The 17,500-nt window shown below is 41.6% G+C and overlaps 3 protein-coding genes and 1 pseudogene across 6 annotated transcripts in view; 2 read left to right on the top strand and 2 right to left on the bottom strand.

Annotated features, from left to right (window-relative positions):
- The window catches only part of LOC116042426 (Fc receptor-like protein 5), a 36,953-nt gene extending 23,742 nt beyond the window's left edge, over window positions 1-13,211 (bottom strand). Inside the window, exons 1-3 of the mRNA XM_035993925.1 lie at window positions 13,111-13,211; window positions 4,062-4,097; window positions 2,554-2,735 (exon numbers count right to left, since the gene is read on the bottom strand). Coding sequence (XP_035849818.1) covers window positions 2,554-2,735; window positions 4,062-4,097; window positions 13,111-13,141 — 249 coding nt within the window. The 5' untranslated portion in view covers window positions 13,142-13,211. The remainder of the gene's footprint in view (window positions 1-2,553; window positions 2,736-4,061; window positions 4,098-13,110) is intronic.
- LOC116034141 (hemicentin-1-like) overlaps window positions 1-17,500 on the top strand; it is a 1,482,957-nt gene that overhangs the window by 891,874 nt on the left and 573,583 nt on the right. The gene's annotated exons all lie outside the window — the stretch shown is intronic.
- The window catches only part of LOC116034899 (gastrula zinc finger protein XlCGF49.1-like), a 390,500-nt gene that overhangs the window by 133,535 nt on the left and 239,465 nt on the right, over window positions 1-17,500 (top strand). The gene's annotated exons all lie outside the window — the stretch shown is intronic.
- LOC116034906 overlaps window positions 1-17,500 on the bottom strand; it is a 399,592-nt pseudogene that overhangs the window by 157,180 nt on the left and 224,912 nt on the right.

Genomic DNA, 17,500 nt, shown 5'->3' with positions numbered 1-17,500 from the left:
TTTCCCTACCGTTCAGTCAGAATTGAAGAAGTCTCTCGGATGTTTTTCCTTTTGTTTTCTTGATTGTTTTGTAACTTCAAGGCCTGGACAGGGAAAAACTGCAGTTTTAACAGGTTCTTACTCCCATTTCGTGAAATACTGACGCTTGGTCAGGTGCCTTTGTCATTGTTATTGCGCTAAAAGTCTCCTTTAGCATCATATAACATGCTTTAACTAAACACGCTTAGTCGGGACTATTGGTGTCCCTTTGACGCAGTTATGTTAAGGAAAATACACAAACCCAGGTCTCTTGGGTGATAGTCCTGTGTTTCACCCATCCGCCACCCCAACCAACCTCGCTACGCGGAATTTTGGACTTACATACTACTCGCTAAATCCCGTGCAGCTGCCTGCTCTCCCCGGTACGTTATAAAAACACGCTGAAGGACGCCTTTTTCGTCGCTTCAGACGCTGACAGCCACTGACAGCCACTGTCCAAACGTCCATATTTTATGAGTTCGGAGTGAGAACGGGTTGGCAGTTTTATAAAGTATGATGAAAGATGTACGTTTAGTACTGGGGCGACCCCAAGTGGTAGAATCAGAAATGACACCATGTGTTTGTTCAGGTTTGGATTTAAAATGCAGAGACAGCAACAGGCAGGAAACAGGAACTACAGAACAAACTATTTATTCACCAACAATGAATACAAATTGTAAAAAAATCTGAAAACCGAAAAAAGGCTTAACACAAGAAGCAACACACAGAGAAGAAATTAAAGAACAGACACAATCAGGGCTACAGGGTCACATCATAATCACAGAAACCTCAAATACCACAATGAGAGAATCATAAAACATGAAACAGCAAACCCCCAAAACACAAAATCCTCTAGAAGCTTAAACAGTAAAGGCAACTACAAATATACTGTCACACTGACAGTCTGAACTCATATTTTAACAACAAAAAGTCCTCACTGCAGAGCCGTGACAGTACCCCCATTTAAAGGTGCAGTAGGTGAGACTTATAAAACTAACTTTCTGTCATATTTGCTGAAACTGACCCTATGTTCCAGTAGAACTACATGAAGCAGGTAATTTAACAAAAAACATATGGCTGCTCTTGCACCACCTACAGCCTGTAGTGCAATTTGCAAAAACCCACCACTCCCTGTTCAGATGCACCAATCAGGGCCAGAGGGGGTGTCTAACTTTTCATGCACATGCATTCATTCTCCCTGGTGGAGGGAGGGGCTTAGGAGACTGTTTTGGGCTTTAGTGGAAAGGGGGGAGGGACGGAGAAGTTGTCGATGTTAAATTTTTTGACTAAGTCCTGGATCTTCACAATCCTACCTACAGCACCTTTAAAGGGATGGATTCCAAATGTCCCAAAAGTTACAAGAGTCCAACTGGATCTGGGTGGACGGAAGGGGTCCGAAGGAAGGACTCGAAGGTAAGTATTTGTGAAGCTGAAGAACAGTGGAATATGCATGGGAGGAGTAAAAAACATCTGGCATACGACCTAGGGACTTGTGGTCATGAACGGCTACCGGGGGAACCAAGGGCTCAAGAACTAAAGACGGCCGGGGCCAAGAACTAAAGACGGCCGGGGCCAAGAACTAAAGACGGTCGGGGCTCAAGAACTAAAGACGGCCGGGGCACGAGAACTAAAGACGGCCGGGGCACGAGAACTAATGACGGCCGTGGCCAAGAACTAAAGACGGCCGGGGCACGAGAACTAAAGACGGCCGGGGCCAAGAACTAAAGACGGCCGGGGCACGAGAACTAAAGACGGCCGGGGCCAAGAACTAAAGACGGCCGGGGCACGAGAATTAAAGACGGCCGGGGCACGAGAACTAAAGACGGCCGGGGCCAAGAACTAAAGACGGCCGGGGCACGAGAACTAAAGACGGCCGGGGCACGAGAACTAAAGATGGCCGGTCACATGAACTTGGGATTGTTGTAACAGTGAAGACTCTGAGTTGCTGGAAAGCTAGAATTTAGGAAGCGTTACTTAACTTAACTTAACTTATTTTTCAGATCAGTTCAGAAGTGATGCTCCGTGGTGACATCATCATAGTTTTCATCCAATCCCTCCTCAGCCCGGGTGGGCGCGGTCATCACCACGATGACAGGCAGGACGTTTCCTATCAGGTTAGAAAGAAAATGTAGATAATCAATCAACTGAAGAGTTCTGTTAGAGACAACTGTCAACCATCAACACCAGTTGAGTTGAGAGCGTTACCTGTGGCCCTGCGTCGATATAAAGACACCATGATCAAAGTGGAGGTGAAGTACGGATAGAACACCACCAGGTGGATGACCAGTCTGATAGCAACGAGGAGGAGAGGCGGCAGAGAGCTCGTAGGAGGGCTTGTGGTCGTAGGTTTCTCTGTAGAGAGAATCAGCTGACAGGTGAATATCCGAATGAATGAACTCCTGAAATCAAAGGTAACCTCCTCACCTGTGAAAGACGCCACAGTCTGATCTTACCAGTGACAATGATGTTCATGCTGTTACTGGTTGCTCCCTCTCTGGACTCACACCAGTAAACTCCACTGTCCCCTGGGACCATGTATCTGATGTTACAGGAAGAACCAGCAGGTCTTCCCCAGCCATCTCCACACTGAGTCCTGGTTTCTCTGGTTGTGTTCCTCCTCAGAGTCCATCCAGCAGAGCTGTCGTCCTCCTCACAGCTCAGAGAGACAGACTGTCCTTCAAACATCTGAGAGCTGCTGGGACTCACAGTCAGAGAGGCTGGAGGGGGGAGGGTTTAGAAAACACTAAATGACCCCGAGAAGAAAGTCTGAAACCCAAACTTGTTTCCTAATATTTGTTTATTTATTTATATACATTTCCTAAACTATGGGATGAATGATTTTTTTTTTTTGTCAAACCAGCATGTTACTGTGCTAAGCTGAAGATTGTGGCAGTTTGACTTTGTAGGAGGAGATATTCTTACTTTTGCTAACGTTATTTTACCACTGAATGGGATTAGAACCTGTACATCTCTATAGACTGACACATGCTGGATGTTTTTACTGTGATGGACACGTCAGAGCAACAAAAGTGTCAAAAAAGACGACCAAAACGTAGGAAAAAAAAGTTTCAATATTACATTTTTGAAAAACAATAAGTTGCTTGTTGGTCAAACGAGATGACAACATGTATCACACACATCTATCTATCTATCTATCTATCTATCTATCTATCTATCTATCTATCTATCTATCTATCTAAATGCTCTAAAACTTTTGACTTGCCTGAACTGCCGAGATCTGCTTTACCTGGAAGTAACTATATGCGCGCACATACACACACATGCACACACACACACACACACACGCACGCACGCACGCACGCACGCACGCACGCACGCACACACACACACACACACACACACACACACACACACACACACACACACACACACACGTTGGTAGACAGGAAGACAACACATATCCGGACCAAACTTTGACAGTCGTGATTATTATAATAATAAATGTCTTTTATATTATTATTAACTATTTGTCGAAATAATTCATAATTTCATCTATTTTTTTAAACTCAAATTAGGTATTATTTAATTTAGGTTAATTGAGGTTTATTGACCATGAATTCAAAAGAGAAGTGTAAAACTAGAGTTTATAAGTTGGTGTTAGTGGTGAAGCTGGTGGTAGTATTAAAAAAAAAGCACAGAAAAAACCTTGAAAAAAGTGTCTTAAATAGGGTTCATTTTCTGTTTTTACCAAAGAGGAAAACAAGTTGCATGGTCGAAGAGAAGACAACATGAGGGTTAAGTGTGAAGAGGGAACTTTAGAAAAGGGAAGCTGTGTAGATTAGTACGTCACAAACCTCAAGTAAAGTAGTTCTCAGCATATAACTATAGAAAGGGGAACATATCATCTCTGCTGGGCGTAAACCTTGTATGTTCAAACTTGTTGCTTTACAGTAAATGAACAAAATGCTCATTTGAAAACATTTTATTGAACTAATGAAGTCAGACCAAATCAACCCGTCCCTGTTTGAATATCTGTAACCCTGTGTACTTTAATATAAAGTGTTCTCAGAGTTTATACTGACCTTGGTTTGTTGTGCTGCTCAGCAGTGAGGTCAGAACTGAAGAGAAATGGACCTCAGGTTAGTTTGAGTTTGTGATACAACAAGACATTTAACGTTTAACTAAAACATTAAAATAACATAACATAAAAGCATGTACCCAACCTTTTAAAACGATTTGTATAATTTCTTATCATAACCTTGTGTTTACATCCAGAAGCATTTTTAGCCAAACAAAAACATTTTATCTTGTATTTCTTTCAGCTGATGGTTTTAGACACGCTCGCAGAGTTTACTTACAGAGTAGCTGCAGTAGAGATGTTTCCTCCATCCTAACAGTTGGTGAAATGATGTCTAAACTTTGTTCACTTCATAGTCATAGCATCAAGTCAACCCTCCTCCTTCCTCTGTGACTGGCAGTGTTGTGGTTTCCTCTGCGCACACTCTGAGAAAACAAGTTGTGTTTCGATCCCATGAAGCAGATATATTCACTTTTAAAATAGGGCAGAGAACCATAACATGAAGTGGAGCACATTAAAACTAAATGAAGATGTTGAGATGAAAAATTACTGACACCTGAATGTAAATAATACGATGCCAACATTGTTTTGATGCCTGAGGTGAAAGTTATATTTTCACAAAGATTCACAATGTTCATTTGTATCTAAGAGATTCTTTAGAAAATTACTTTTTTTTTTTCAATTTGTCAAATTTTCTAATAAACCAGCTGTATCTTCCTGTAGATGACCGCGGTTTAATTGAGAGGCAGTGAACAGGGGCTGATTTTGTACCTTGGTGCCCGACAGCATGCCTCTGTTTTAACCACTGAATGTGGTCAGAGAGCGACTAAAATAAACTGTGTAGCTGCACGCTATCAAACTACACATCAAAAATCAAATCAGGTTTGCACATAAAAAGAATGTGCCTTGGTGTTTTGGTGCGGTCAAAATAACAATGTTTGCAATAGATTTGTATTAATGTAAAATGTAGTGTTCGTGGTATAAAGGGAGGTCAGCTGGAGGTGTACAGGTCCAGGAGGGTCATCAGGGTCAGGAGGCGTACAAGCCCGGGAGAGACGGCAGACTGCAGCCAATGATACGCTGCAGTCTGCCCTTGTTCTTGGCAGTGGCAGCAGAGTACCAGATGGTCCCAATGGACTTGATAATGAATAATATAGAAGTGAACTATCATTGCCTTTGGCAGGTTAAACTTCTTCAGGTGCAGCAGGAAGTCTGCACACCATGCTGTCATGTTCCTTCATTGGCCTGTCTCCCTTTCTGTCAACTTTCGGATACCAGCCTCCCCTGTTCTCTGCTCTGTTCCCTCGGCACACGTCCAGCAGAGGGCCACGTGGACTGTGGAGAGCAGGGGCGATTCCAGGATTTTTTTAAGTTGGGTGGCACAGTGGGGAACAATAATCATTCAGCGGGGCCCCGGGGGCATTTTATCAGAATACAGCATAGAAAATCTCCTTAGTAATATACGAAAAATTGGATAGGCTAGAACAACACAATGTAATCTATGGGCTCTTAAGGAAAAATATTGGATATGTGGAAATGTATAAAAATAATGTGCAATACACTTACAATAAACCTGCCTCAAACTTCAACAAAGAAAACCTTGCTGCACACAGTTTTCAGATAATAGGAAACAGAACAGACTTACAGTGCAATACACAATTTATTTCTTACAGCAACAAGTGATCTACAGTGAGTTCAATATATTTCTACTTTTAAACTGGCATCAAAACAAAGTACATAATTGCCAAACAATGTGTGTTTAAAGTATATTTCCATTAACCAAATGGAAAGGCAGCCATTGGCAGAACAGGCAGCAAAGTGACAGTACTCTGATCCAATGGAAATCAAATTTGTCAGATTGACAGCACTCCAGCCCAATGGATCGGGGTGGCACTAGGGGGGGGGCAATCATATTCCAGGGGGGTGGGGGGGGGTGAGGTGCCACCTTGCATCTAGACCTGACCCTGGTGGAGAGGTTCATATCGGTTAATAGTGTGGAGGGGAAACCACTGTGTTTCAAATCAGTCACTTTTAACCAATTTAAAGGAAATGGCGGAGTAATAGTGATGAGCATGGTGTGCTCAAATGGCTGTGGCTGTGCTGTCATGCTTATTTGAGCACTTTCTAAATGTCTAGTCGACCAATCCGATTGCCTGGTCGGATCTTCGACCTACGTGTTGCATCTACAGTCTGTTGCTGCTCTGAATGATTGGTTGATGATTCACGGCAGCTCTCGAATACAAATCAGGTCTAACAAGGTGTGCAGAGGGCGGTGGCTTCCAGAAGTTTCCAGACTTTTCACCACAGAGTTTGCCAAGTTCTGATGTAACCTGCGCTGTTAGATCCACCCACTTTTAAACAACATTTGATTAAATAGCAAAGCCTCAAACTAAAACTCATGGATCCATTTTGGCTCCTGTTGCTCATTCTGTCTGAAGCAGCTTCTGGTAAATATCAGCTTTTATCGTTAAAAGATTTATGTAGACTTTATTTCTGACCTTTGTTGCTATGATGATTGTGTTTAAAACATAGACAGTTTCAGGTTTTGTAAAGTTTATGAATAATGTAGGAGCTGTTTTACATGTAAGTGTATGAAGTATCCAAGGGATAATGTAGAGGGATCTGGTCATGACCAGGGACGACCGGATTGCTCTCCGTTATCTTGTTTATTACACGGCTACTTATTAAAAAATCAATAACTTGATAAAATATATTGATTTACTAAAGAGTGTTTGGTTTCTGTAACCTGTCATTTCAATCAGGCCTATTTCAGAGTGTTTTATTAGGGCCTACAGAATAGCAGCTGGGCCATTTTAAGCCCAATCAATGTTACATACCATATTAGGAGACCTTAAGTCACGGTGTGAAATACCCTTTAAACAATATTGGGTTTGTGTTGTTGTGTTGAACTTTGTCAGTTACTTTAAAATATAAAGAGGGATCGAGAACACTGTTTCTAACTGCGCAGTTAAAAAAAGGGTTGAGAGAGGGAGGAGACAGAGAGAGAGACGGAGAGAGAGAACGGAGGAGACAGAGAGAGAAGGGAGGGACAGAGAGAGAGACAGAGAGAGACGGAGAGAGAGAACGGAGGAGACAGAGAGAGAACGGAGGAGACAGAGAGAGAAGGGAGGAGACAGAGAGAGAAGGGAGGAGACAGAGAGAGAGAGACAGAGAGAGAAGGGAGGAGACAGAGAGAGAAGGGAGGAGACAGAGAGGGAGGGAGGGACAGAGTCTCTGTGTGAGGCTTTTACCTTTTATTCAAATGTAAAACCTTCTGCTGTGTCACACCTGTGGAGGCCTTTTTGAAATAAAATTACTTTTTATTATTTATTATTGATTATTATTATTATTGTTTATTATTGTTTTTCAGACGTGATTGAGCTAACAGTTGATCCTGGAGATAATGCCACTCTGCCATGTCAGGCTGTTGATTCCTCCATCAGAGCTGTAGCGTGGAGCAGACCTGACCTGGAGCCAGATATCATCCTCTATTACAGCGATGGACACCTGGATCCAACCTACCAGAATCCATCCTTTAAGGACAGGGTGGACCTGGTGGACAGAGAGCTGAAGGACGGAGACGTGTCTTTAATTCTGAAGAATGTGAGCAGCATCGACAACGGAACATATGAGTGTCGAGTTACATCAGCTGATTTCAGACGTAAAAAGAGAGCCGTCATCGACTCTGAGCCAATCAGAACCATCCGTCTGCAGGTTACAGAGCCAGCAGGTGAGTGAGTCTCTCAGAGAGTTTTTCTGAGTATCAGGTTGTAGCTGCAGTTTCTAACATCAGAGAGGATGAAGACTGCTCCACTATCACACATTTACTGACTCATATGTTTAATTCACCTTCAGGTTCAAACAGCAGACACTCCAAGGATGAAAACTCAATGAATGATGTCCCTGAGGATGGAAACTCCTCTCCTGGAGGCCGATACCGTGGACTGGCAGCAGGTGTTCCAGCTGTTCTGCTTCTTGTGGCTGTTGCAGTGGTTGGTGTCCAGATATATAACAGACGTAAGAACAAGAGATCAGGACCGCCTGCTGATAATGATGATGATGATGAAGCATCGGCCGTTCAGTTCTTGACAACTCAGAGCTGTTTAAATCATGTCTAGTGTATCAGACATGATTGATGTACATCACCATTAGATTTTCATTATTTGTGTGGGTTTGAGGTCTGTTGGGTCTGAAAAAGCCTAATATGCTCCATTAACCCCACCTATTTTATTTTCAAGTAACAGAACCTAAAAATCGTTTTGGGTTCTGGTACTTTATTTGTTTGGTAATAGAACCTGAAAAGGTTTTATTACTTCCCCTCCGTGAATCACCACCTTACCGCGGTGGAGGGGTTTGTGTACCCGATGAGTCTGGGATCTGTATCATCTGGAGCTCTGAGCTCCTGTAGGGTCTCCCATGATGAGTTGGTCCCAGAGGAGGGTCAGACTAAGAGTGATCTCATTCAATTAATTCAAATGTCTACCTTTAGCTTTACAGAATAAAAATATCTGTTCTCACATAAATATTAAAAAAGTAGGTTTGTGATGTGATGTACTGCAGTACATTTCTAACAGTTGTTTTAACAGAAACAACGTTGTCTTGTATGAAATGTCAAATGTGTGTTGTGACTTAGAAATATATAAACCATATGAAGTTCATGGAAACACAACAGGCTTTTACACATGCAGATTTTATATTTTGTGGTCAATCCTGTCGTCTGTCCCGTTGAAACTGTTTCTTCTAGAAGAAGCGTAATGTTGTTTTGAGTGTCAATAAAGTTGTGTAACAGAAGACGGAGTCCTGTCTGTTTTTCAGTTTTTTTTTTATGAGAATACAAGCAGCTCAGCTCAGCTGTATGAAATTAATCTGAAACCAACGGGACAACGGGAAACAATTTATTGAACAGTACAATGAACAGTATTTTGGAAAGTACTTTGAAAAGTATTTTGGATGCCTTCAACACTTCTTTTCAAAACTTTTCCGGTGCTTTTTTTTTTACACTTTTTTTACTCTTTATTTCTACACTTTTTTGCAATGCTTTTTTTTTTTTTTAACAATTTCTTGAACCGTATCATGAACAGAATTTAGGAAGGGACCTTTAAAAAGTATTTTGGATGTGCATAGTCATTTTAAATGTATTCTCGTTTGTGGTATTCATAATAAGATGTTTTTACGTCAGTCTCATATCTGTAAAAGCTATCTTACATTTATACCAGAGTGGACTGCAGCCATCCTAAATGTTAGATTAACTACACCTGTGCTCTCTCTGTTATGACAGATTATGAGTTAAAGTCTATTAGCTCACATTAAAGGCACAATGAGCAGGATTTGTCTGTCACTGTGTAGGAGATTGACTTGTTGATCAGACAGGAAGTGGTTTCATTATTCTGGAATGTTCTATTCTTTAAACTATATCACCATCTTGGTGCCCTTGAATAATTCATTAAGTCAAGTTAGTCATAAATAGAGAAATCCACAACAGCTGTTTGTAACAGTGAGAGTTGGCTGCACCACACTAGCCTGGGAGTTTATAACCAGCTTCAGTCTAGAGAGCTAATATGATAAGTTTCTGTTTGAACACAGCTCACCGACATCGATGACAGTGTCAGCTGGTCCAGGTATGTTGGCCAGCTGGTTTATATTTGGGATGGTTGAGGTTAGCTAGAGCACAACGGCCTACAGGATCGCCTGTTTGATTTTATGTTGAAGTACTAATGTCAGCTGACACATCACGTAAGAATTGAGAATACTACTTCCTAAGAATCTGTTGATAAGATTAGTATGAATCTCAGACACACACACACACACACACACACACACACACACACACACACACACACACACCATGTCTGTGGAAATGCCAGGTAACCGCTGCAGGGAGAAACACAAAGACACACCCTGCATATTTGTCCTCTTACACTTGGACAGTGTCCAACAAGTCCTCTGTGTGTGTCTTTGTGTTTCTCACACGCAGTCTCTCATGATCAGCGCTGGAAGAAGTATTCAGATACTGCAGTAGAAGTACTAATACCACACTGTTAAAATACTCTGTTAAAAGTTTAAGTCCTGCATTGAACATTTTCACTTCAGTAAAAGTGTGTAAGTCTCATCAGGAAAATATATTTAAAGTATGAAAACATTGTAGAAAGTGTAAAGGATCCAACCAGTTGTGTGTTTAATGGTCTGATCATCTCAGCTGGACTTGTAGGTCGTTATATTGTTGGCTAGGTTTCTTTAGAATAAAACATCAGATTTTATAAACTACATGTGTTTTGTGTGCAGAAATCTTAATGTGTAAAGTAACTAGTAACTAAAGCTGTAACAGATGAATGTAGTGGAGTAAAAAGTACAATATTTCTCTCTGAAATGTGTATCACAGATCATCATGTTTATTTAAAGACAACTGTGTGTTCAGCTTTATGTCTGTTTTTGTCTTCCTGTGTGAATGACTATTACACCCAGGGGCGGGGGGGGGGGGGACATCTACCTTCATTAGTGTCATGAACCACCAGTCCAGCACGCTAAGTGACGCAAATCAAACACACCTGAATGGGTGTAATCAAGTATAATTTTAGTTTAGTTTTGGAGTATTGTACACAGCCTAATATTAGATATCCTGATCCACCCTCCACACCAGATGGTGGCGGTAATGTACCAAGAAGAAGAAGAAGAAGAAGAAGAAGAAGAAGAAGACCTGCTGTGATGTTACTTCACCAACAGGTGCATGCTGGTTGTAGCTAACATGCTAAATGCTAACATGCTGATGGATGATCCTCCACTTCACGTTCAGACAGGTGAGTTCAACAACACGCTCTCTGGGATGGATGGTACTGTTCAGAGGAAGGCTGCTAGGAAACGTAGCGTTGTGTGTGTGTGTGTGTGTGTGTGTGTGTGTGTGTGTGTGTGTGTGTGTGTGTGTGTGTGTGTGTGTGTGTGTGCACTAAGTACCAACACTGCTGTCTTTTTGCTGTGTGTGTTTGTTTGTGAACAAAAGGGCAAAAGCTTAAAAACGAAAAAACTCAAATTTTAAATCAAAACAGGAAAGTAGCTGGGAAGCACTACAGAACTGCAGGGTTTCTTTTCCACCTCAACACAGAGACAAACTACAGCATGTCATCCATTCACACACAGCTTCATCAATACTGACTCCACAGTCTGATCTTACCAGTGACAATGATGTTCATGCTGTTACTGGTTGCTCCCTCTCTGGACTCACACCAGTAAACTCCACTGTCCCCTGGGACCATGTATCTGATGTTACAGGAAGAACCAGCAGGTCTTCCCCAGCCATCTCCACACTGAGTCCTGGTTTCTCTGGTTGTGTTCCTCCTCAGAGTCCATCCAGCAGAGCTGTCGTCCTCCTCACAGCTCAGAGAGACAGATTCCTCTTCAAACATCTGAGATCTGCTGGGACTCACAGTCAGAGAGGCTGGAGGGAGGAGGGTTTAGAAAACACTAAATGACCCCGAGAAGAAAGTCTGAAACCCAAACTTGTTTCCTAATATTTGTGTCCTAAATTATGTGATGATGAGCAACAAAGTGTTGAAAAAAAAGTTTTTGACCCAGAAAAAACAAGAAGTTTGCTTGTTGGACAACGGGAAGACGACACACACACACACACACACACACACACACACACACACACACACACTGAACACACACACACATACGTACCACACACACACACACACACACACACACACACACACACACACATACGTATCACACACACACACACACACACACACACACACACATACGTATCACACACACACACACACACACACACACACACACACACACACACACACACACACACACACACACGTATCACACACACACACACACACACACACACACACACACACACACACACACACAGAGACACACAATCACTTGTTGGTCGACTGGAAGACAACACATATCTGGACTAAACTGTGACAGTCATGATTATCCCCTAAATCATAACTATTTTGTTGAAACCCTGGAGATCCAGAGTTCTCGCGAGAGTACAATTTGAATTTGCTCAGCGAGTCCCTCTGGCATTCAGTCATGATGCTCATTAACTATGCCCTTGTAGCCGAGCTGCACCAATCACATCGCTGTATCTGATACAGTATGATGACAGTTTAATCTACCAGTTAGCTCCTCTGGTAGCTAAGAGTTTAATCTACCAGTTAGCTCCTCTGGTAGCTAAGAGTTTAATCTACCAGTTAGCTCCTCTGGTAGCTAACAGTTTAATCTACCAGTTAGCTCCTCTGGTAGCTAACAGTTTAATCTACCAGTTAGCTCCTCTGGTAGCTAAGAGTTTAATCTACCAGTTAGCTCCTGTGGTAGCTAACCGTATGGGGCTCTGGGTACGTTAATCCTTTCGGATTTGGTTCTGGATTTCCAGGCTCTTATCTCTATTTTAAATAGAGTTCATTTTTTACTTTTACAAGAGGAGAAGAAGTTGCATGGTCGAAAGGAAGACAACACGAGGGTTACGTGTGAAGAGGGAACTTTAGAGAAGCGAAGCTGTGGTTTAGTACGTCACAAACTTCAAGTAGATTAGTTCTAAGAATCTAACTATAGAAAGGGGAACATATCATCTCTGCTGGGCGTAAACCTTGTATGTTCAAACTCGTTGCTTTTCAGGAAATGAACAAAATGCTCATTTGAAAACATTTTATTGAGCTAATGAAGTCAGAGAAAATCAACCCGTCCCTGTTTGAATATTTGTAACCCTGTGTACTTTAATATAAAGTGTTCTCAGAGTTTATACTGACCTTGGTTTGTTGTGCTGCTCAGCAGAGAGGTCAGAACTGAAGAGAAATGGACCTCAGGTTAGTTTGAGTTTGTGATACAACAAGACATTTAAAGTTTAAATAATGAATGGAAATAACACAAAAACTGTCTGTAAAATCATGTACACAACATTTCAAAATGACTCGCATCATTTCTCCTCATAAACTTGTTATATTTACATTCAGAAGCATTTTTAGCCAAACAAAAACATTTTATGTTGTATTTCTTTAAGCTGATGTTTTTAGAAACGCTCAGAGTTTACTTACAGAGTAGCTGCAGTAGAGATGTGTCCTCCATCCTAACAGTTGGTGAAATGATGTCTACACTTTGTTCAGTTCATAGTCACATCACATAAACCCTCCTCCTTCCTCTGTGTCTGTGACTCAGTGTTGTGGTTTCCTCTGCACACACTATGAGAAAATAAGTTGAGTTTAGTTCCCATGAAGCAGATACATTCACTTTTAAAATAGGGCAGTGAACCATAACATGAAGTGGAGAGAAGAAAAGTAAATGAAGATGTTGAGATGAAAAACGACTGACACCTGAATGTAAATAATACGATGACTCCCTGTTAGCCTCAAGGGCCGTCAGTCAGCCTATTGTCCGGTTACCACTCTCAAACCAATGAGCAATCAGATCGACTCAACCAGGAGTTCAAGACGGGCCTGCGATACCAGGATTTTTTAAGTGGGGTGGCTCAGACCAAAATCAGTCAGAGGGGCCCTGGGGCATTTTATCAGAATACAGCAAAGAAAATCTGCTCGGTATAGGAAAAATTGGATATTATAGAACAACACAATGTCATTTTGCTAAATAAAACACATTGAATTACATTCATTATTAATGTCATTTGTTTTTATTTTCAACAAATTGTGTATCCAAATACAATACACATTTTCTATGGGCTCTTAAGGCTAAATATTGGATATGTGAAAATATTAATTGGTCATGTGACAAGGGCTGGGAAGATTTTTTTGTCACAAAAATTTATAAAAAGCCATACCCGACTCGCTGATATAGCCTCTTGTTTCACATTAGATGATAGAAACTGATGATGTAGGCTAAACACAAACGACATTTCATGCAACAACAGTGAAGTTTTCATGTAGTTACTGTAATTGAGCATTTTCTAAATGTCTAGTTGACCAATCAGATTGCCTGGTCGGATCTACGGCCTACGTGTCGGATCTACAGTCTGTTGCTGCTCTGAATGATTGGTTGATGATTCAAGGCGGCTCTTGAATACAAATCAGGTCTAACAAGGTGTGCAGAGGGTGGTGGCTTCCAGAAGTTTCCAGACTTTCCACCACAGAGTTTGCCAAGTTCTGATGTAACCTGCGCTGTTAGATCCACCCACTTTTAAACAACATTTGATTAAATAGCAAAGCCTCAAACTAAAACTCATGGATCCATTTTGGCTCCTGTTGCTCATTCTGTCTGAAGCAGCTTCTGGTAAATATCAGCTTTTATTGAGAAAAGATTTATGTAGACTTTATTTCTGACCTTTGTTGTTATGATGATTGTGTTTAAAACATAGACAGTTTCAGGTTTTGTAAAGTTTATGAATAATGTAGGAGCCGTTTTACATGTAAGTATATGAAGTCTCCAAGGGATAATGTAGAGGGATCTGGTCATGACCAGGGACGACCGGATTGCTCTCCATTATCTTGGTTATTACACGGCTACTTACTAAAAATCAATAACTTGATCAAATATATTGATTTGGTTTCTGTATTTTACGGCAAGGGAATGTGAACGGGTTGTTGCTCTGAAGCCAGGTCGCCCAGCCCAGTAAATGTGAGTTAGTCCAAGGAGCTCCATCATCATTGTTAGCCATTAGCTCTGTTAGCTCTGTTAGCTCTGTTAGCTCTATTAGCTCTATTAGCTCTGTTAGCTCTGTTAGCTCTATTAGCTCTGTTAGCTCTGTTAGCTCTATTAGCTCTGTTAGCTCTGTTAGCTCTGTCTAACTGCACAGTTAAAAAAAGGGTTGAGACAGAGAGGGACGAGACAGAGAGTGTATGTAAAAAAAATGTAAAACCTTCTGCTGTGTCACACCAGTGGAGGCCTTTTTGAAATAGCATGACTTTTTATTATTGATTATTAATATTGTTTTTCAGACCTGACTATGGTAACAGTTGCTCCTGGAGAATGTCATTCAGGCTGGCAATGTCTCCATCAGTGTTGTAGAGTGGAGCAGACGTGACCTGGAGCTGCCAGAGTACGTCCTCTATTACAGAGATGGACACCTGGATCCAACCCAGCAGCATCCATCCTTTAAGGACAGGGTGGACCTGGTGGACAGAGATCTGAAGGACGGAGACGTGTCTTTAATTCTGAAGAATGTGAGCAGACACGACGCTGGAAAATACAAGTGTCGAGTTGCATGAGCTGGTTCAAGACGTAAAAGAGATCCATTATTGACTCTGATCCAATCAGAATCATCTATCTGCAGGTTACAGGTGAGTGAGTCTCTCTCAGTGAGTTTTTCTGAGTATCAGGTTGTAGCTGCAGTTTCAAACATCAGAGAGGACGAAGACTGCTCCACTATCACACATTTACTGACTCTATTGACTCTACTGAAAACTCAATGAATGATGTCCCTGAGGATGGAAACTCCTCTCCTGGAGGCCGATACCTTGGACTGGCAGCAGGTGTTCCAGGTGGACTGCTTCTTGTAGCTGCTGCAGTGGTTGGTGTCCTGACATATAAAAGACGTCAGGACAAGAGATCAGGACAACCTGCTGATGATGATCATACAGCATCGGCTGTTCAGTTCATCTGACAACTCACAGACCAGAGGCCTTTACTACGAAGCAAGATTTGGCGTTAACGAGGTAACTTCAGGTTCAACCCAGGGATTTCTGTATCATGAAGGTGGATCAGTTGTTACCGGGATAAATCACCATGGTAACTAATGCTGAACACCTAACCTGGTCGGGAGCACGTTATGTTGGAGATCAGAGATCAACTGGTGTTAAAGCAATGCCTACTGACCAATCAATACTCGGTTAATAATGACGGCGTCCACGTTCTTAGAAGATGGAGCTCAGTGCAGAGAGAGAGAGAGAGAGAGAGAGAGAGAGAGAGAGAGAGAGAGATGCGCTCATAAAAGTTAAAACATTTGGAGACCAACAACCCCGTTAACATTCCCTGATGGGTATTTTTATGAAAGATATAGATTTTCAGCGGAGGAAATTACATATCGGCTATTTGTCAGATTCTTGGGCGCCAATGATCGCATCGGTTTGAATTATGTTTTTATATTTTGTATTTGCTCTCACGATCGCTTCCACTGCCAGGGTTGCAACTGATAATATAATGGGCTAAAGCAACGACAGTTTATGGAAAGAAAAAGTGTAATTATGGTCAGATCTTGGTCCTGACTGATGGGGAAGTGATATTGATAAGAGTTGTACTTTTACAAGAGATTTACACATTTACAGCGTCGGCTATTGTTGTTGCCAGCTTTCCTCCTGTTTTAGGAAGCAGCGACTATATTGCGTTTTGCCTGTAAAACCGTGTCTGTGTTCTTCATATTTATGTAGAATTATAGCGTGCTCTTCTTAAATAAAATATCAGAATCAGAATCAGAAAAGCTTTATTGCCAAGTATGTTTTTTACACATACAAGGAATTTGTTTTGGTGTTGTAGATGCATGTCACACATTCTCTAAAATAAGACGTTAAACAGAACAAAACAATATATAAATATGTATGTATATATATATATATACAGTCAGGTCCATAAATATTGGGGACATCGACACAATTCTAATCTTTTTGGCTCTATACACCACCACAATGGATTGGAAATGAAACGAACAAGATGTGCTTTAACTGCAGACTTTCAGCTTTATTTGAGGGTATGACATCCAAATCAGGTGAACGGTGTAGGAATTACAACAGTTTGTATATGTGCCTGCCACTTTTTAAGGGACCAAAAGTAACAAACAACAAAGTGTTGAAAAAAAAAGTTTTTGACCCAGAAAAAAACAAGAAGTTTGCTTGTTGGACAACGGGAAGATGGACACACACACAACACACACACACACACACACACACACACCACACACACACACACACACACATATACACACACACACACACACCACACACACACACACACACACATATACACACACACACACATACACACACACACGTATCACACACACACACACACACACCACACACACACGTATCACACACACACACCACACACACACACACACACACACACATACAGACACACACACACACACACACACACACACACACACACACACACACACACACACACACACACACACATACATACCACACACACACACACACACAACACATTCGTATCACACAAACACCACACACTGAACACACACACACACACACACAGACAAACAAACACACACACACACACACACACACAGACACACACACACACACACACATACGTATCACACACACATACGTACCACACACACACACACACACACACACACACACACACACACACACACACATACATACCACACTCACACACACACACACACACACCACACACACACACACACACACACATATACACACACACACACACACATATACACACACACACACACACACACACACACACACACGTATCACACACACACACACA

This window comes from Sander lucioperca, chromosome 17 (assembly GCF_008315115.2).
Source record: "Sander lucioperca isolate FBNREF2018 chromosome 17, SLUC_FBN_1.2, whole genome shotgun sequence".
NCBI classification, from domain to species: Eukaryota; Metazoa; Chordata; class Actinopteri; order Perciformes; family Percidae; genus Sander; species Sander lucioperca.
The sequence above is the reverse complement of the archived record's forward strand: the minus strand, read 5'-3'. Positions and strand labels throughout refer to the sequence as shown.